The sequence below is a fragment of the Choloepus didactylus genome, chromosome 7 (genome assembly GCF_015220235.1).
Source record: "Choloepus didactylus isolate mChoDid1 chromosome 7, mChoDid1.pri, whole genome shotgun sequence".
In the NCBI taxonomy this organism is placed as follows: domain Eukaryota; kingdom Metazoa; phylum Chordata; class Mammalia; order Pilosa; family Megalonychidae; genus Choloepus; species Choloepus didactylus.
Genome location: NC_051313.1, coordinates 147,638,744 through 147,657,581, shown reverse-complemented (window position 1 = coordinate 147,657,581; position 18,838 = coordinate 147,638,744). Strand labels below are relative to the sequence as shown.

The following is an 18,838-nucleotide window of genomic DNA, read 5'->3' as shown; positions in this document are numbered from 1 at the left end:
TGGCAGACTTCCAGTTTCTCTCCAGTTATGCTCTTTTTGCTCTGACATCTTTCACAATTCAGGGCCATGGGCAAAATGTTAGTGCTATGAGAGATTATATAAAGCCAGTTGATATTTCCTGAGATTTCTCTGCAGCCTCCAGGAGTTGAAGCAAAAACAACAGGCAAGAATGTGATGCCTGCTGTTTGATGCCACCTCTTCTCTTTGTTCTGTTCTTAGCTCAGATGCCACCTCCTCAGAGTGGCCCTCCAGGATTTCCCTGTCTAATGTGTCCCCAAATCCCATGGCTCTTGTCTCTCACCAGCACATTACCTGGTTTTCTCTCTCCTTTTCATAATACAGGCCACCATTTGATATTATCTCCCCCACTAGGATGAAAGCTCCATGAATGCAGAGACATGTACTGTTTTGGTCACTTCTGTATCCCCTACACCAGGACTGGCCCTGACACAGAGGCTCTGAATGACTGAGGTTTGGAAAAGCACTTAGTTTTCAGCCAGAGACAAAATTTTCATCTTTATGACAGTAAGAAATAGTCCAGTTTGTGATATTTTAAGTTCAATTAAGCTTGCCTGTGGAAGTGCCTCATCGGTCATCATTCATTGGATCATTTCATATTCTTTGAGTCCCCATAATGTCTCTGGTACTGTGCCAGGCACACATGGGAACACAGCCATTCCTCTTCGAGTGTAAGAGAGAATCACAATACAGACTGGTTCATTGTGGTGCAGGGTCTGACATTTGCATATGGTGGGTAGGAACGTGAGGGAGAGATGCTTAACATGCCTGGGCATCAGGGAAGGCTTCTGGGAGGAGTCATTTCCACGCAAAGAGGGGACAGTGTGAGCAATGACATGGAAGGGAACGAGAGCTGGGCTTGTTGGAGGAACTGTGTGCAGTTTACCTGGCTGATGCTTGTCGTAGCTGTGGGGCACAGCCAGAGGATGCAGGGACAGGGACAGCAAAGCCAAATGATGGCTTGCAAGCTATGCTTTGGATTGCTCTGGAGGTAAAGGGGAGGCAGTGAGGTCTTCTAAGCAGTTCAGTAAGAGTATATTTCTATTGTAGTTATATCACTTTGGCAGCAAGGCAGGGGTTAGACTAAGGGAGGGAGAAGGGGAGGAGGTGGTGCTGGAGTTGAGAAACTGTAGGAGAAATCCAGAAGAAAAATCTAATTGTAATAATGTAGCAAAAATAATAGAATTACTAACAGTAGTGCAAGCTACCATCTCTTGAACACCTACTGTACTTTAGACCATATACCAAGGGCTTTCCATACCTGACACCATTTATTATTCAGAGAATGGCCATGGAGATGGGGGGGTGGATGGGGATGAATTTGAGAAATATTATTAGGGAAAGGGAAGGGCTAGGCTGCTTCTCAAATTGCTAAATTTAGGTGGATTGTGGATCTTTTTGCTAGGATAGTGAGCATAGGAGAAATAGATTGAGGAGGCATGGGGGACAGATTGAGGTTTTAGTTTTTGGGGGGCCTTTAGGAGGGTGTGCAGCCTAAAACTGAAGTCTGGGTTGGAGACTGTGCTGGTTTGAATATATTATGTTCCCCAGAAAAAGCCATATTCTTTAATGCAGTCTTGTGGGGGTAGATGTGTTAGTGTTGATTAGGTTGGAACCTTCTGATTGAGTGTTCCGTGGAGATATGACCCACCCAACTGTGAGTGACATCTTTGATTAGGGTGTGACCTCTTGATTGAATGTTTCAATGGAAATGTGGCCCCACCCATTCAGGGTGGATCTTGATTAGTTCATTGGAGTCCTATGAAAAGAGCTCATAAACAGAGGGACCCCAGAGAACAACTGAGAGTGACATTTTGAAGAGGAGCTGCAGCTGAGACAGACATTTTGAAATTGGTCATTGAAAGCTGACACTGACATTTTGGAGAATGCCATTTTGAAACACAACCTGGGAGCAAGCAGACACCAGCCAGGTTCCTTCAGAGCTAACAGAGGTTTTCCAAATGTCACTGGCCATCCTTCAGTGACAGTACCTGATTGCTGATGTGTTACCTTGGACATTTAATGGCCTTAAGACTGTAACTTTGTAACCAAATAAACTCCCTTTATAAAGGCCAATCCATTTCTGGTGTTTCCCGAAAGGGCAGCATTAGCAAACCAGAACAGAGACACACTTGGGATCCCTTATATGTGAATATTAACACCAGGTACATAAGCAGCATATAAAGTGTGTGGGAATGAAGTCCAAGAATTGATCTTAGGGTCATGTAACAGCCAGAGGGTGGGTGAAGAAAGGGGAGGTTAGAGTTGCCAAAAGAGATAGAAAAGAGAGAGGTGGGGGTGAAACAGTGAGAAAACTGTATCATAAAACAGAGAAGAGAGAATTTCAAGAAAGACAAGTAGACAACATTCAAAAATGTAGCAATATTAAAAAAGATAAGGTCTGAAAAATGTTTATTCTAGTTGGGCATCAGATGGTCACTGGCAACCTTGAGAGGAACAGCTTCAAGGATAAGGTGGCAGAAGAAATTGGGTCCAGTAAACAAGAACAAATGGAAAAGTAACACAATGGAAGTCAAGTCTAGGCACCTCTTTCAGGATGCCTGGCTATGGAGGTGAGGAGGAAGAAAGAATGTGGCTGTGTTTGGTGGTAAATCTTTTGTTGACAAAAGTTTGTGTAATTTTTTAATACAGGAGATACTTGAGCATATTGAATGATAAGGAGGAGATAATAGAAAAGGAGAGATGAAAATACAAGGGAATAATCAGGGAGAACAAAGAGGGAATGGGACTGAGACCCCATTATAAAAGAAGATGCATTGGTGACATCATCAACATGGTGATATAAGATGTCCCCTGAAAGAGGATAAATCCCACTTGCCTAGAACTCTGGAGGAGAGTAGAGACTGGAGAAGGACACTGAGATGAAGACAAAGAAAAATGTCAGGTAGGGAATTTCTGCCTGGACCTGGTGGTCTGTTCCCCTCCCCCTCACCTGGTCCCATGCAGCTTAGGAGTCACACAGAGGAAGTGGCCCAGGTCCTCTCACCGCAGACACAGACTATACAGTCACTTATAACAGAGTTAGAACCCCATGCATACCCAGGCACAGGGCACAGGCCACAAAGACCCAGGGTGGAACACAAGCTGCTGAGGAGTGCTGCAGACAAAAGGGCCCCCAAGGGCAGGTGGAGACTGCTGTAGAACTGTCAGTAAGAGGAGCACTCAGTCAATCCAGTTTCACCTAAATGCAAAACATACTTTTCTGGAGTGACCCAACTTTTTGGATTGGCTCATCTGTCTCCCCAGGGTGGGTTATCTTAATGGGGAAAAAACCAGAGGCATAAAAGTGTCACAGAAAAATAAAAGGAGAAGGGGGTTAAAATGAACTGTTATAAGATAGGACATGTATCACACCTGGAAAGTGTAAGAAAAACAGGATACTGAGTGAGAGAATTTAAACAAATCATAGGAGTGGGAAGAAAATTCTGCACAAAATAAAAAAGAACAGATAAAGATTCCTGGAGAAGGAACAGAGGAAAGGAATCTTTCTCTTGGAGGTATAACAATTGCATAAAAAGTGCAATCTTAAAAATTGCAAGGCATATCCAGGACAAGAAACAGATGAAAAGGAGCTATGAAAATCTGAACAGTTAAAACTGGGTATTGTAAAGGTATAGAATAATTTGGACCAAGCATCAAAGAAGAGTATGACCAAAAAGCCAATCAACAATAAAAGCCTAGACAAGAAGGAGAAATGGATCTTCAGAGTTAGCTCATTAAGATAATCAGATGCCTAGACATCAGCAATAAAATTACAAGCCATACTAAAAAACAGGAAGATATGGTTAAGTCAAGGGAACAAATTAAAGCTTCAGAGGAGATAAAGAATTTGGAAAAACTAATCAAAGATGTTAAAACAAATCTTCTAAATCAATTCGAGGAGATAAAGGAAATGTGGATAAAGAGCTAAAAGATATCAAGGAAACAATGTGTAAACATAAAGAAGAATTAAAGAAATATAACAGAAATTGTGGGGATGAAAGTCACAATAGTAGAGATTAAAAATACACTAGAGGCATACAACAGTAGATGTGAACAGACAGAAGAAATAATCAGTGAACTTGAGGGCAGGACAATCAGAATCATACAGTCAGAAGAACAATAGAGGAAAGAATAGAAGAATTTGAGCATTGCCTCAGGGATTTGAGTACAGCATGAAGCACACAGACAAACACATCATCAGTGTCCCAGAAGGAGAAGAGAAGGGAAAAGGAGCAGAAAGAAAAAAATGGCCAAAAATTTCCGAACTCTTGTGAAAGACATAAATATACATGTCCAAGAAGTGCAACATACTCCAAACAGAAAGGAAAAGACAAAGGAGAGTGACTTTGAGTAGTGTAAAGGAACAAAGATCATCAGTAGGGGTAACTAAAAGGGTAAACACAAAACCTGATACTACTGCATCCTCAATATACAACTCTACTCTTTAACTCCTATAAGAGTCAGAATACAATTAAACAAGAAAAATGTGTATTTACTGATAATTGATATGCAAAATATAAAGTGGGAACATCAGAATAAAACAACATAAAGAGGGGAAATGGAGGGATATGAGAACAGAGAACATGTATGGTATTGAAGCAAAGTTGGTATCTTTTCAAATAAGTAGGATATAGATGTAGATTGTGAAATATAAACCCAGGGTAACCAAAAAGAAAGTACTTAAAAAAAGTGTAGAAACCTAGATGAGAAAGAGATTAGTCAAATACATAACAAAAGATCAAATATATAGAAAAGGAGGTTGCAATAAAGGAAAAGAGAGACAAAGAAAAGATATGACATATAAAAACCAAAGGACACTGTGGCTGAAGTAAGTGCTGCCTTTACAGTAATAATACTGAATGTTAATGAATTAAATTCTCCAATCAAAAGACACAGATTGGCAGAAAGGAGAAAAAAGCATGATCCAACTATATGTTGTTTACAAGAGACTCACCTTAGACCCAAAGACACAAATAGGTTGAAAGGGAAAGAAAGGATAAAGATATTCCATGTAAATAGTAACCAAAAAAAAGCTGAGGTAGTTATCGGACAAAATCGATTTTAAATGCAAAACTTTTATAAGAGACAAAGAAGGACACTATATATTAATAAAAGGGGGAAATCCATCAAGAAAAAATAAGAATCATAAATATCTGTGCACCTAACCATGGTGCCACAACATACATGAGTCAAACACCAGCAAAACTGAAGGGAGAAATAGACACCTCTACAATAATAGTTGGTGATTTCAATACACTTCTCTCATCAATAGATAGAACATTTAGATCTAAGATCAATAAGAAAATGGATAACTTGAATAATATGATAAATGAACAAGACAAAACAGACATACACAGAACACTGCACCCTAAACAGCAGGATATACATTCCTTTCAAGTTAACATAGATCATTCTCCAGATTAGATCACATGTTGCATCACAAAACAAGTCTCAATAAATTTAGAAAGATTGAAGTCATACAAAGCATCTTCTCTGATCATAATGGAATGAAGCTGGAAATCAGTAACTGATAGAGAATGGAAAATCTACAAGTATGTGGAAGTTAAATAACACACTCAAACAATCAGAGGTTGGTTCAAAGAAGAAATTGTAAGGGAAAACAGTAAATATCTTGAGATGAATGAAAACTAGAACGTAACACATGAAAACTTATGGGATTCAATGAAGGAAGGGCTGAGAGGGAAATTTATAGCCCTGAATGCTTACAATAAAAAAAAAAAAAAAAAAAGGAGCTAAAATCAAACACCTAACTGCACATTTGGAGGAACTAGAAAATAACAGCAACTAAACCTAAAGTGAGTAGAAGGAAAGAAATAACCAAGATTATAGCAGAAATAAAGTAAATTGAGAATAAAAAAAACAACAGAGAGACAAAGCCAGATGTTGATTCTTTGAAAAGAAGAATAAAATTGACAAACTCTTAGCTAGACTGACAAAGAAGAAAAAAAAAGATGAAAATAAATAAAATCAGAAATGGGGGGGGGCATTACTATTGATCCCACAGAAATAAAAAGGCTCATAAGAGGATATTATGAATGTCTTGCATGCCAACAAATTAGACAAATTAGATGAAATGGACAATTTCCTAGAAAAACAAATAACCTACATTGACTCTAGAAGAAAAGAAGGCCTCAACAAACCAATCACAAGTAAAGAGATTGAATCATCATCAACCTCCCAACAGGGTAAAGCCCAGGACCAGATGGTTTCAGAGGGGAATTCTACTAATAATTCCAAGAAGAATTAATACCAATTCTACTCACACTCTTCCAAAAAACTGAACAAGAGGGAACACTACCTAACCCATTCTATGAGGCCAACATCACTTTACTACCAAAGCCAGATGAAGATACCACTAGAAAAAAAAATAAGTGACCAATTTCTCTTCTGAATATAGATGCAAAAATCCTCAACTAAATACATGCAAATCAAATCCAACAGCACTTCAAAAGAATTATACACCATGATCAAGTGCGTTTTATCCCAGTTATGCACAGGAGGTTGAAGATAAGAAAATCAATTAATGTAATACACCACATTAACAAAAGGAAAGGAAAAAACCACATGATCATCTCAATTGCTGCAGAAGAGCATTTGACAAAATGCAGCATCCTTTCTTGACAAAAACATTTACAAAAATAGGAAAAGAAGGAATCTTCTTCAACATGATAAAAGGCATATATGAAAAACCCACAGCTGACATCATACTCAATGGTGAAAGACTGAAAGCTTTCCCTCTAAGATCTGGAACAAGATAAGAATGTCCCCTGTCAGCACTGTTACTCAATATTGTACTGGAAGTTCTATCCTGAGCAGTTAGGCAAGAAAAAGAAATAAAAGGCATCCAAATTGGAAAGGAAGAATTAGAACTTTCACTATTTGCAGATGACTTGATCCTATATGCAGAAAGTCCCAAAATATCTACAGCAAAGCTACTAGAACTAATAAATGAATTCAGCAAAGTAATTGGGTACAAGATCAACAAGCAAAAATCAGTAGTGTTTCTTTATACTAGTAATGAGCAATTTGAGGATGAAATCAGGAAGAAATTCCATTTACAATAGCAACTAAAGGAATCAAACATCTAGGAATATATTTAGCCAAGGCTGTAAAGGATTTGTACATGGAAAACTAAGAAACATTGTTAAAAGAAATAAAAGAAGACCTAAATTAATGGAAAGACATTCTTTGTTCATGGATTGGAAGATTAAATATCATTAAGAAGTCAATTCTACCCAAAATGATTTACAGATTAAACACAATACCAATCAATATTCCAACAGTATACTTTGCAGAAATGGAAAAACCAATGATCAAATTTATCTAGAAGGGTAAGGGGCTTTCACACTTCCTGAGTTATTAAAGCATATTACAAAGCTAGAGTTGTCAAAATAGCATGGTCCTGGCACAAGGACAGATATATTAGCCAATGGAATCTAATTGAGAGTTCAAATACAGACCCTCACAGCTATGACCAACTGACTTTTGACAAGGCTGCCAAGTCCACTCCATTGGAAAAGAACAGTCTTTCAAAAAATAGTGCTGGGAGAACTGGATATCCACATGCCAAAGAAAAAAAGAGGACCCTTATCTCACACTACATACAAAAATTAAATCAAAATGGATCAAAAAATCTAAATTTAAGAGCCTGGACTATAAAATTCCTAGAAGAAAATGTAGGGAAGCATCTTCAGATCTTGTGTTAGGCATTTTTTTCTTAGACTTTATACCCAAAGCACAAGCAACGAAAGTAAAAACAGATAAATGGGACCTCCTTAAAATTAAAAACTTTTTTTTGAGCACTAAAGGACTTTGTCATGGAAGTGAAAAGACAACCCACTTAATGGGAGAGAATATTTGGAAACCACATATCCAATAAGGGTTTAATATCCAGAATATATAGAGAAAGCCTACAACTCAACAGTAAAAAGATAAACAGCCCCATTTAAAAAATGGGCAAAAGACTTGAACAGACATTTCTCCAAAGAGAATATACAAATGGCTAAAAAGCACACGGAAAGATGCTCAACATCACTAGCTTTCAGGAAATTCTAATCTAAACCACAATGAGGAGGAGGATCTAAGATGGTGGCATAGAGAAGAGTTGAAGCTAAGTAGTCTCCCTGGAACAAATGAAAAAAAAAAACAGGAACAACTAGTAAATAATCCATAATAACTGCAGGGGGACAAACATGACCATCCACTCATCTTACACCAACCTGAATTGGGAGGAATGTCTGAGATCACAGCATAAAATCTGTAAGTAAAACCTGCGGATCCAAATTGGGAGTCCCCTCCCCCACAGCCCGAGCTACAAAAGCCTCGTGGTGCCAGAGAGAAGCTCTCTCCCAGCAAGCGAATATAGCTCAGCTGAGCTCCAACTGGGGTTTAATTAGCGAGTGTGAACTGCTCACTACGAGGTACGAATCCCCAACAAGCAGACAGAGGCTTTGGGTGACGACTGACCTGGAGAATCAGAGGGTTGCCTCGGACTAGTTCTGTTCCTTTTTCGACTCAGTGGAGAAAGCCTCAGCCATTTTCAGTTCCCAGTTCTGTGACCCAGACAAGGGTATAGCACAGGCAGAGAGAGACCATTGAAATGCTAATGACCCCCTCCCAGGGCATCTATCTTCTCTAAGAGGAACGGGGCGGGGCCCAGCTCTACTACCTGCCTTTCATTCAGAACTTACACCAGTCAAGAGTTATAGGCTAATAGGCACCACCTGCTGGGCAGAAAAGCACAGTGACCTGAGGCATCACAGGGTGCACCAATTTTCTAAGACACACCCTCAGGGAAACGAGATACTGAATATTTCTTCCTTCTGGGACCTTAGCCCATTCTGGTCCGGGGAGGCCTGATTGGGGTGACCAAGGAAACCACGCCTAGACAACAGAAAACTACAACCTACACCAAGAAATATGAGGTTATGGCCCAGTCAGGGGAACAAACTTGCACTTCAACTGTGATGCAGGAATTGAAACAACTAACAATAAGTGAATTCAAAAAGTTTAGGGATGATATGGCAAAAGAGATGAACTGTATAATGAAAACACAGGACGTACATAAGGTAGAAATTGAAAGTTCAAAAAACCATCTGGTGGAATCTATGGAAATGAAAGGCACAACACAAGAGATGAAAGACACACTGGAAACATACAACAGCAGATCTCAAGAGGCAGAAGAAAACACTCAGGAACTGGAGAACAAGGCACCTGAAAGCCTACACACCAAAGAATAGATAGAGAAAAGAATGGAAAAATACGAGCAATGTCTCCGGGAACTTAAAGACAAAATGAAAAGCAAGAATTTATGTGTCATTGGTGTCCCAGAAGGAGAAGAGAAGGGAAAAGGGGCAGAAGCAATAATAGAGGAAATAATCAATGAAAATTTCCCATCTCTTATGAAAGACATAAAATTACAGATCCAAGAAGCGCAGTGCACCCCAAACAGAATAGATCTGAATAGACCTACACCAAGACACTTAATAAACAGATTATCAAACATCAAAGATAAAGAGAGAATCCTGAAAGCAGCAAGAGAGAAATGATCTATCACATACAAAGGAAGCTTGATAAGACTATGTGTGGATTTCTCAATAGAAAACATGGAGGCAAGAAGGAAGTGGGGTGATATATTTAAGATACTGAAAGAGAAAAACCACCAACCAAGAATCCTATATCCAGCAAAACTATCCTTCAGATATAAGGGAAAGCTTAAAATATTCTCTGACAAACAGGCAATGACCGAGTTTGTGAACAAGATACCTGCTCTACAGGAAACACTAAAGGAAGCACTGCAGACAGAAAGGCAAAGACAGGAGTGAGAGGTTTGGAAAACGATTTTGGGAGATAGTAGCACAGCAATGTAAGTACACTGAACAAAGATGACTGTGAGTATGGTTGAAAGAGGAAGGCTGGGATCACGTGGGACACCAGAACAAAAGACGAATGATAAAGACTGGGACTGTGTAACTCAGGGAAACCTAGGATGCTCAACAATTGTAATAAAAGGTACAAATATGTTTTTACATGAGGTAGAACAAATGAATGTCAACATTGCAAGGTGTTAAAAATAAGGTGGGATTGGGGGGAAAATACAATCAATGCAAACTAGAGGCTAGAATTAACAGAAACATTGTATTGTGCTTCCTTTAATGTAGCAAAAGCAAAATACCAAAGCTAAATGCATATGGGGGTGGAGTGGGGAATCGGGGAAGGCTATGGGACTCCAGGCATTGGTGATGTTGTCTGACTCTTTATTCTACTTTAGGTTAATGCTATCTTTCCTTTTGTCACCTTCTAGCTATCAAGTTTTACTTTGTTTGCTTGTTTTTCTCTCCTTCTCTTGCCTTTTTCTTTTGCCTCTCTGCCTTCTTTGACTCTTCCTCAGTCTTTGTGGAAGAAATGTCCTCATATAGAGAGTGGCAATGGTGCTTAACACATAAATAGGTGACTATATGGGGAACCAATGATTGTTTACTTAGGACGGAAGGTATAGTTTTTGAACAAAACCATCTTAAAAGAAATGGGTTGATGAAGAAAGCTTGAGGGCACTATATTGAGTGAAATAAGACACATAAAGGCAAATATTTCAGGGTCTCACTGATATGAACTAATTATAATATGTAAACTCATAGACATGAAATGTAAGTTACCAGGATATAGAATGAGGCTAAAGAATAGGGAGCGGTTGCTTATCATGAGCAGAATGTTCAACTAGGGTGAACTTAAATATTTGGAAATGGACAGGGGTGATGGTAGCACATTGTGAGAATAACTAACAGTGCTGAAAGGTGTGTGAATGTGGTGGAAAGGGGAAGCTCAGAGTCACATATGTCACCAGAAGCAAAGTTGGAGGTTAAAAGATTGGACTGTATAAAACAGTGAATCTTGTGGTGGACAATGTCCGTGATTGACTATACAAATATTAGAAATCCCTCTCATGAACTAGAACAAATGTATGTCACTACAACTAGAGGTTAATAATAGAGAGGCATACAGGGAAAAAATATATACCTATTGCAAACTATATACTACAGTTAATAGTATTTTAACATTCTTTCATCAACAGTAACAAATGTACTATACCAAAACTATGAATCAACAATGGAGGGGGCGTGGTTAGGGGTATGGGAGGATGTGAGTTTCCTTTTTTTTGTCTTTGTTTCTTTTCTGGAGTAGTGAAAATGTTCTAAAAATTGAAAAAAAAATAATTGTGTTGATGGATGCACAGCTGTATGGGGATGCCGTGGGCAATTGATTGTACACTTTGGATCTTTGAATAGTTGTATGGTATCCGAACAATCTCAATAAAATAAATAAATAAAGATTAACTAAAATAAGAAAAAAAAAATCACCATGAGGGCACAATCATTTTCTGCCTATCTGGCCTAAAATTCATAAACTCAATTTCATCATGAAGAACCTCTGAAAAAAACACAATTTCAGGAATATTCTTTTAAAGGATGGTTCAGCAGTTTTCTAATTTATCCAGATGAAGGGAATAATTGACATATATTCAGATGAAATAGAATAAATATACATGAAAAAGAAATGCAGTGTTTGATATGAGACTGGACACTATTTTTGTTCTGTTCCTTTCTACATTTCAATCATTATTATTACTATTAACATTATGCTTGTTCTACAGGACATGATTGGGAAATTTTGAGGTGGGAATCAGGCCCTGGGATGAGATATTTGTACTACAACCAGGTTATTTTAATGATTGTGGTAATGTTCCTGTGAAGACATAAGACAATGTCTCTGTTATTACGTGAAATACTACAAGAATAATTAAAGAAACTGACATTTTTTACTGATAAATTTCCAATTACTAAAGAAAACCTTATTATACAAGGCATAGGAAACAATGTTAACATGGTGAAAAAATAAATGTTAACATGGCAAAAAAAAAAAAAAAACCCACAATGAGATATTATTTCACACAGACTAGAATGGCTACTCTTTGAAAAACAGAAGCTACAAATGTTGCAGAGGATGTGGAGAAATAGGAACACTCATTCATTGCTGGTGGGAATGTGAAATGGTGCAGTTACTACGGAAGACAGTTTGGTGGTTCCTCAGAAAACTAAGTATAGAACTGCCATATTATCTGGAATCCTGTTACTAAGTATATACCCAGAAGAATTGAAAGCAGGGATTCGAACAGACATTTGCACACCAGTGTTCATAGCAACATTATTCACAATTGCCAAAAGATGGAAACAACCCTAGTATCCATCAACCAATGAATGGATGAACAGAATGTGGTATATACATATGACAGAACATTATTCAGCTGTAAAAGGAATGAAGTCATGATTTATGTGACAATATGGATGAACCTTGAGGACATTATGCTGAATGAAATAAGCCAGATACAAAAGGGCAAATAGTGTATGATCTCACTGATATGAGCTAATTACAGTTGGTAAGCTCAAAGAGTTAGAATCCAGAATATAAATTAGGAGTAGGGAATGGAGAGTTGATGCTTAATTTTTACAGAGTTTCTGTTCAGGTTGATTGTAATGATTTGGAAATGGATGGTGATGGTGGTAGCACAGTATTATAAGTGTAATTAACAGCACTGAATTATACTTGTGAATGTGGTTAAAAGGGGAAATTTTAGGTTATATATGTTACTAGAATATGAATTTAAAAATCACAGATGGGACTGTATAGCACACAAACCCTTTGTAGATGACGGACTATGGCTAATAGTAAAAGTATAAGAATGTTCTTTCATGAATTATAACAAATATACAAAAGGTGTTAATAATAGAGTGATATGTGGGGAAAATGCACCCAGTGTAAACTATGGATTACAATTAATAGTACTATTTTAATATTCTTTCATCAGTTATGTCAAAGGTACTACACTAATGCAAAGCATCAACAATGGGGGGGTGTTAATGAGAACACTGTACTTTTACATGATTCTTCTGTAAAACCACAACTTCTTTAATTGAAAAAATAAAAAATTAGAAAAAGAGAAAAAACAAGGAGAGGCATTTTTAAGATTTCTGGTTTTCCAAATTTTATTGTTTCTTAATCTTATATTTTGCAAAAGTTTATAAAATTAAGTTTCCATGAGTTGAGTGAAAAGTGATCTCTCTAGCATTTAATTATTTAAAATAGTTCATTCTTAAATCTGGCAATAATTTCTTTTCCTTATTTTTACTCGTCTTCCCATTTTCATGGCCACATTCAGCATTCATGGATCAGGCAATTTATATGGCAGACTAAGTAGTAAGAATCAGTGTGATAAAGACAAATGCATGGCCACGCATGCTGCCACCCTTCCTGCATGCCCGTGGCAGACATCAATAATCAATCACTCTCTCCCACCTATTCAGATGCAGCCTCAGTGTCCTTCTCAAACGAGTGTTCCATTTAGTCCTTATCAATCAAATTAGAACTTGACATTTATATGCTCTCTGATTAGGAGACTATCCACCGAGGATCAAACTCCCATCCCAGAACCAGAGTGGGTGAGAAGTTAAGGTCCTTCTGGTTTGGCCAGATCACCCCACTCCCTTCCTTCCTCCTGAGCCTTGTCTTCTTGCCTGATTCTCATATGTCCTACTCTTTGAGAGTGGGCCATTTTATTTTATTTAATCTGGGGTCCATCCCTGGCCAACTCCCCAACTCCTCTTTCATGGACTGGTTTTTGGTCCTTCCTCTCTCAACATCTGGCCCTGTCTCATTTCTGTTTTGGTCTTCACTACTACTCCCCAGTGGACAGCTAATAGCAACTGTGTTCCACTATATGGTTTAAACAGGGCACCAGGTGACTTAGACAACTCATGGCTACTACTTCTAGCTCCCTGTGGATTCACCTTTTGTTCACTACACCATCCAATTAGGACTTCTTCCAAAGTAGGGGAAGTCACACTGCAATTTCTGCCTTGCCGCCTTTTCCTGGAAAACTCTTGCACATGCTTCTCCTGGCCAAATCCTATTATTCTTTGGTCTCAGTGAACCCATCATTAACTCCCTCTAGGTGGCCTTCCCTGGGTCCCCATGTCTAGTTGGCCTTTCTCTGTGCTCTTGCAGCACCTGTAAACACCTGTGTCACAGCACCCATCACACAGCATGACCATAGCTGGCTTACTGGTTGTCTATCCAGCTAGATGGGAAGGCAGGACTGAGCCCATCTCTCATCCCTAGACAGGGCTTGGAATAGAGGAAGTGTTTAAAAGCAAGGTGAATGAATAAATGAATGCAAGAATAAATGTTGCACCTAGTTTGTTTCAGTGTTTCTAGAGCTTTTTTTTTTCCGTCCAAACCTTTCTGCCTGTAAGTCAACTCTAAGAGATCATTTTATTCATTTTATTTTGTTTATACTGTTTTTAACTTTCCTTTTAAGAAAAAGCTGGAGAAAAATCCTTTGTATCTGTGTTGCATAATGGATAACCAACAGACTGGAAGAATAAACCGTCTCAGAAAAATAGTAAAAGTTTGCTAGTTCAGAAGACAAAAATCCTGAATTTCTAACACTGTGTATGAGAGTTCTCAATTCGGCGTTTTCTTTACAGTGCAAATTACTTTTGTAAATAAGAGCAGGAGACTGTCCAAAATATTTAAAACAAATTCTGCACTCTTTAGCACTTCAGAAAATACCAATGAATATTTAGGTATATGGTAATTACTAGTCATTTTTATGCATTCATTAAATTAAATGGCTCTTCTAAGAACCTCTGTTGGTGAATAATTTGCAAAATATCTTCCACATTCCCCATGATGATATACAAGGGTCTCTACCTCCTAATCGAGCACTCTGAGCTTGATGCTTTGGTAATATCTGCAAGACCCTACACTCACCAGACTACTGCATGTCTCAGCCTCTGGCCATATTCTTTAACTGTAGACTGTGTCTCCTCTTCCTGGGTTTTGCTTTTTCTAAACCCCCGGTTGGTCTGAGTGACCCTCTTCTCCGTTCTCTGCGTATCGATCCTACCAGCTATTCCGGGACAGGAAAGGGGTCATGTTCATTGCTCGACTCCCCAGCACCAAACACAATTGCAGTCACAGAGAAGACTCTCAGTATTGATCAAAACGGAATTGAACTCAACAGCTCCATTTGCAACCTTCGTGCAATAAAAGTTAAAACCACTTTAACACTCTCTTACAATTGGTCTGAATTAGTGATATCGTGCTGCCCTATTAATATTGTATTATCGACCTCATGGAGTTTTCATGAGAATTCAGGTGAACAGTGTCTGTGTAAATAGTTTGTAAACTACTGAACAAAAGTAAGTAGTCATTTAAATTTCTATCACTGAACCAAAATTACATTAGTTATTCAGAGTTTTCTAATAGGATTATTTTTAACTATGCTTCTTTCTTATTTTTGTGATCAAGAACATATTCTGTTAGAACAGACCTGACTTTAAATCCTATCATTTCACAAGCCATTTGAAGGGCAATTCTGCTCAAAACAAACAAACAAAACACTAGAGTGAAAAATTATGGGTGTGAAGTGTGTTTTAAAACGTCATGAGTTTATTTTCTGCCCTGACTACCAAATGCTGCAAATGCCAGTATATTCTCTGGAAGATACTTCATACTAACAGTGAATAAATTCTAAATGGGCTAGAAAAATGGACTTTGGCAAAGAACTCTTCATTCAGTTGCAGTAACTTACCTTCTTGGAATTTATAAGTATCGGTAATATCCTTTATGCCATCTCCTCCAATTTCCTTGGTCACAATTAATTTCCCAATGTGGGTGGCATCCACTGCTTCAACCACATGGGTGCCATCTTTCTTAGCCGTGATGTAAACAAGGTCACTGTTGACCTGAAAAGAGAAGAGAGCACCAGCCATCATCAAATGACTTATCACCAAAGTCCCTGACTCTCAGTGATGTAGCAATCTAGAGATCCCTGGAGTTGACATGTTCCTATATTCAACAATGATTTGTAGGGCCAAGCTGGTTTTAAAAATAGTCCAAAGGGGAATCTAGTTTAGATTAATCATCAGGTATGGAACTGGCTCTTTTGGTTGTCTGAACATCAACCATTTCTTTCTCCCATTTTATCTTGCTGATAAGGCTCACCTCCTAAGGGAGATCTGAAAATGCCATGCCTATTTCATGCTTTGCCAGACTTCATTTAAGCTAGGAGTGGCTGTGTGACCTACTCGTAGAAAGAAAAGGAAGTCTGTTAGGTGGCTTCTGGGAAAGATTTTTCTCCTTTCTAAAAGGAGAGAGGTACATGGGAGAGTTGGCCCTTCCCTTCCTGCTTTCAGTGGTTGTCAGGTGAAGTGAAGTGATGGTTGGAGCTCCTGCAGTCATCCTGGGACAGTGAAAAGAGGCACTGCCAACAATCTGAAGACGGGAATGGAGAAAGATGAGAGTGTTTGAGTGCTTGATGATGACATTAAACAGCTAAGTCAATCTTAGGACCACCATCTTTGGGATTTCTTATATAAGAAATCATTACTGATTAAATCATTTTAATTCTGTTACTTGCAGCCAAAAGCATTTTAATTGAAAAAGTATTATTAGACTATTGGAGGAATTCAGGTAATTTTATGGTGGTTTAGAAATTAACCATGCTAAGTGTGGGACTTGGAAATAGCATCTGGGGGAGGGCCATGCTGGCTGGCCTCCAATCTCTCCCAAGATATTGCTTTATCATTCTACTTTCTAGAGACAGTGTCTAAATATGTGCCTAAAAGCTGATTTCCCCAGAGTCTCTTATTATATTCTTTACAATCACTTTCTTGGGGGCTCCACTGATTAGAATGGAAGCTGGTATGAAATATTGATTGTACTTCTCTATCAGCTGCTCCAGCTGAAAATGGTGATGTATTTACTAAATGTTTGGCAAGGCCTTATCCCAGCCTCAATTCCTTTCTCTTTAAAATAGGGTAATGATAGTTCTTTCTCATAGGGAAGTTGGCAGAACTAATGAAATAAATGCACGTACATTACTTATCACAGTGCTTGGCATATAAATATATAAATACCTGGCACTCAATAAACACTAGCAATAATATATAATATATTATTATACATGAATAATATATATATGTTGCCAGATATTCTTCAAAGTGATGATGAACAGAATAGATTCAGTCATTGCCCATTTATAGGATTTATAGTCTAGTAAGGGAGAGTCTGTGCAACAGAATCAACTGGGGAACTTTTTAAAAAGTAGAAGTACAATTAAGGCATTCTTGAGTGGGACCTGGAATTTATTATTTTTTTTTAAATTTCCAGATAATTCCAACAGATACCAAGGTCTGAGAACCCCTGTAACACAGTACAATAAGAACTATGAGTCCAAGATACTGCAGTAACACACGGGAGAGGAAAGGTGGGCTAGGAAGTTAACAACAGTTGAAATTGGAAGCCACGTAGGAGTTAGTGAACTAAAGGATGGGTGGAAGGAAGGCTGCTACAGGCACAGGGACAGAGAGGTATCACAGCTCTGAGGAAGGCAATACACAGAGAGATGCACTGGGTTAGCTGCAAGAAACATGGGTTCTGAGCCAGAAGCAAGAAGTCAGTGGAAACTGGAAAAGCAGACACAAAGAGAGAGTGATTGACATGTGATGGCAGGCAGAGATGCAAGCCAAGGAACCCTAAGTAAGTGGCACATCGGCACCAGAATGCTACAGACTTTGGGGAGAAAACTTGACCTTGCCAAAGCCTTGATATTGGACTTACAGCTTCCCAAGCCCTGAGCTAATAAATGCTGGATGTTTAAGCCAGAAAAAAGAGAAACATGGGATCTGACCTTGGATGCATAATTTTAAAAAGTCACATTAACCTCTCTAAACCTCAATTCCTGCTTCTGTAAAATGAAAATAATTATCCTTATTTCATAGGAACACTTTAGGACCAAATGGGAGAGGATATACATGCAAATGAATTGTAAGCTCCAAAATCCAGTAAAAATGTAATGATTATTATTAGATAATGGGTAAACTTGATGATACAGGCCTAACTTTTAAAGTCAAGGTGAAACAGAGCAAATTTTCTCTACTTTCTTACAAAATGTTCTGAATTTACATTAAGACCAAACTTCATTAAGAAGCAAGTAACCAATATTGACAGAACACCCACAATGTTTCAGGCACATTTATTAATTGCATAGTTTACATCTCACACCAGCCCCTCTGTGAGGTTTGTATTACTGTGCCCACTTTACAGAGGGCAGCGCCGAGACTGAAAAAGGCCAAGTGTGTTGTCTGCAGTCGCATGGCCAGAAGCTGGATTGTGGCCCCAGCCTTTCTCCCTGATTTCCACACCTGTAGTGGTTTGAAGCTGTTTGGACCCCAGAAAAGACCATGTTCTTAAAGATAATCCATTCCTGTGGGTGTAGATCTATAGTGGGTGTGACCCTTTGATTAGGTTATTTTAGTTGAGGCCTGTCCAAGGTGAGTCTTAATCCTGTTACTGGGGTCCTTTATAAGAAGCAAAGAAAGAAAACCCAGAAAAGCTCAGAGAGAAAAGCCACAGAAGCTGAGAGAGGACACAGAGAAAACAGAGAAACCACAGAAACAGAGAGGAAACCACTGGAGCCAGTGGCTAGAGAAGGGAGAGACCAGCAGACGTGGCCATGTGCCTTGCTATCTGACAGAGGAGCCCAAGATCTCTAGGAACTGGTCTTCCAGGAGAAAGCATTGCCTGTTGACGTCTTGATTTGGACATTTTCACGGCCTCAGAACTGTAAACTGGTAAGTTAATTCATCCCCATTGTAAAGCCAACCCATTTCTGGTATATTGCATTTTGTCAGCTTTAGCAAATGAAAACCCACCACACTGCCTCCCTCCCACCCCC

General features: G+C 38.6%; 1 protein-coding gene across 1 annotated transcript in view; it reads right to left on the bottom strand.

Moving 5' to 3' along the window:
• Positions 1–18,838, bottom strand: part of F13A1 (coagulation factor XIII A chain) — a 194,560-nt gene that overhangs the window by 34,161 nt on the left and 141,561 nt on the right. The window contains 1 exon segment of the mRNA XM_037844511.1: positions 15,692–15,845. Within this exon segment, the coding sequence (XP_037700439.1) occupies positions 15,692–15,845 (154 nt within the window).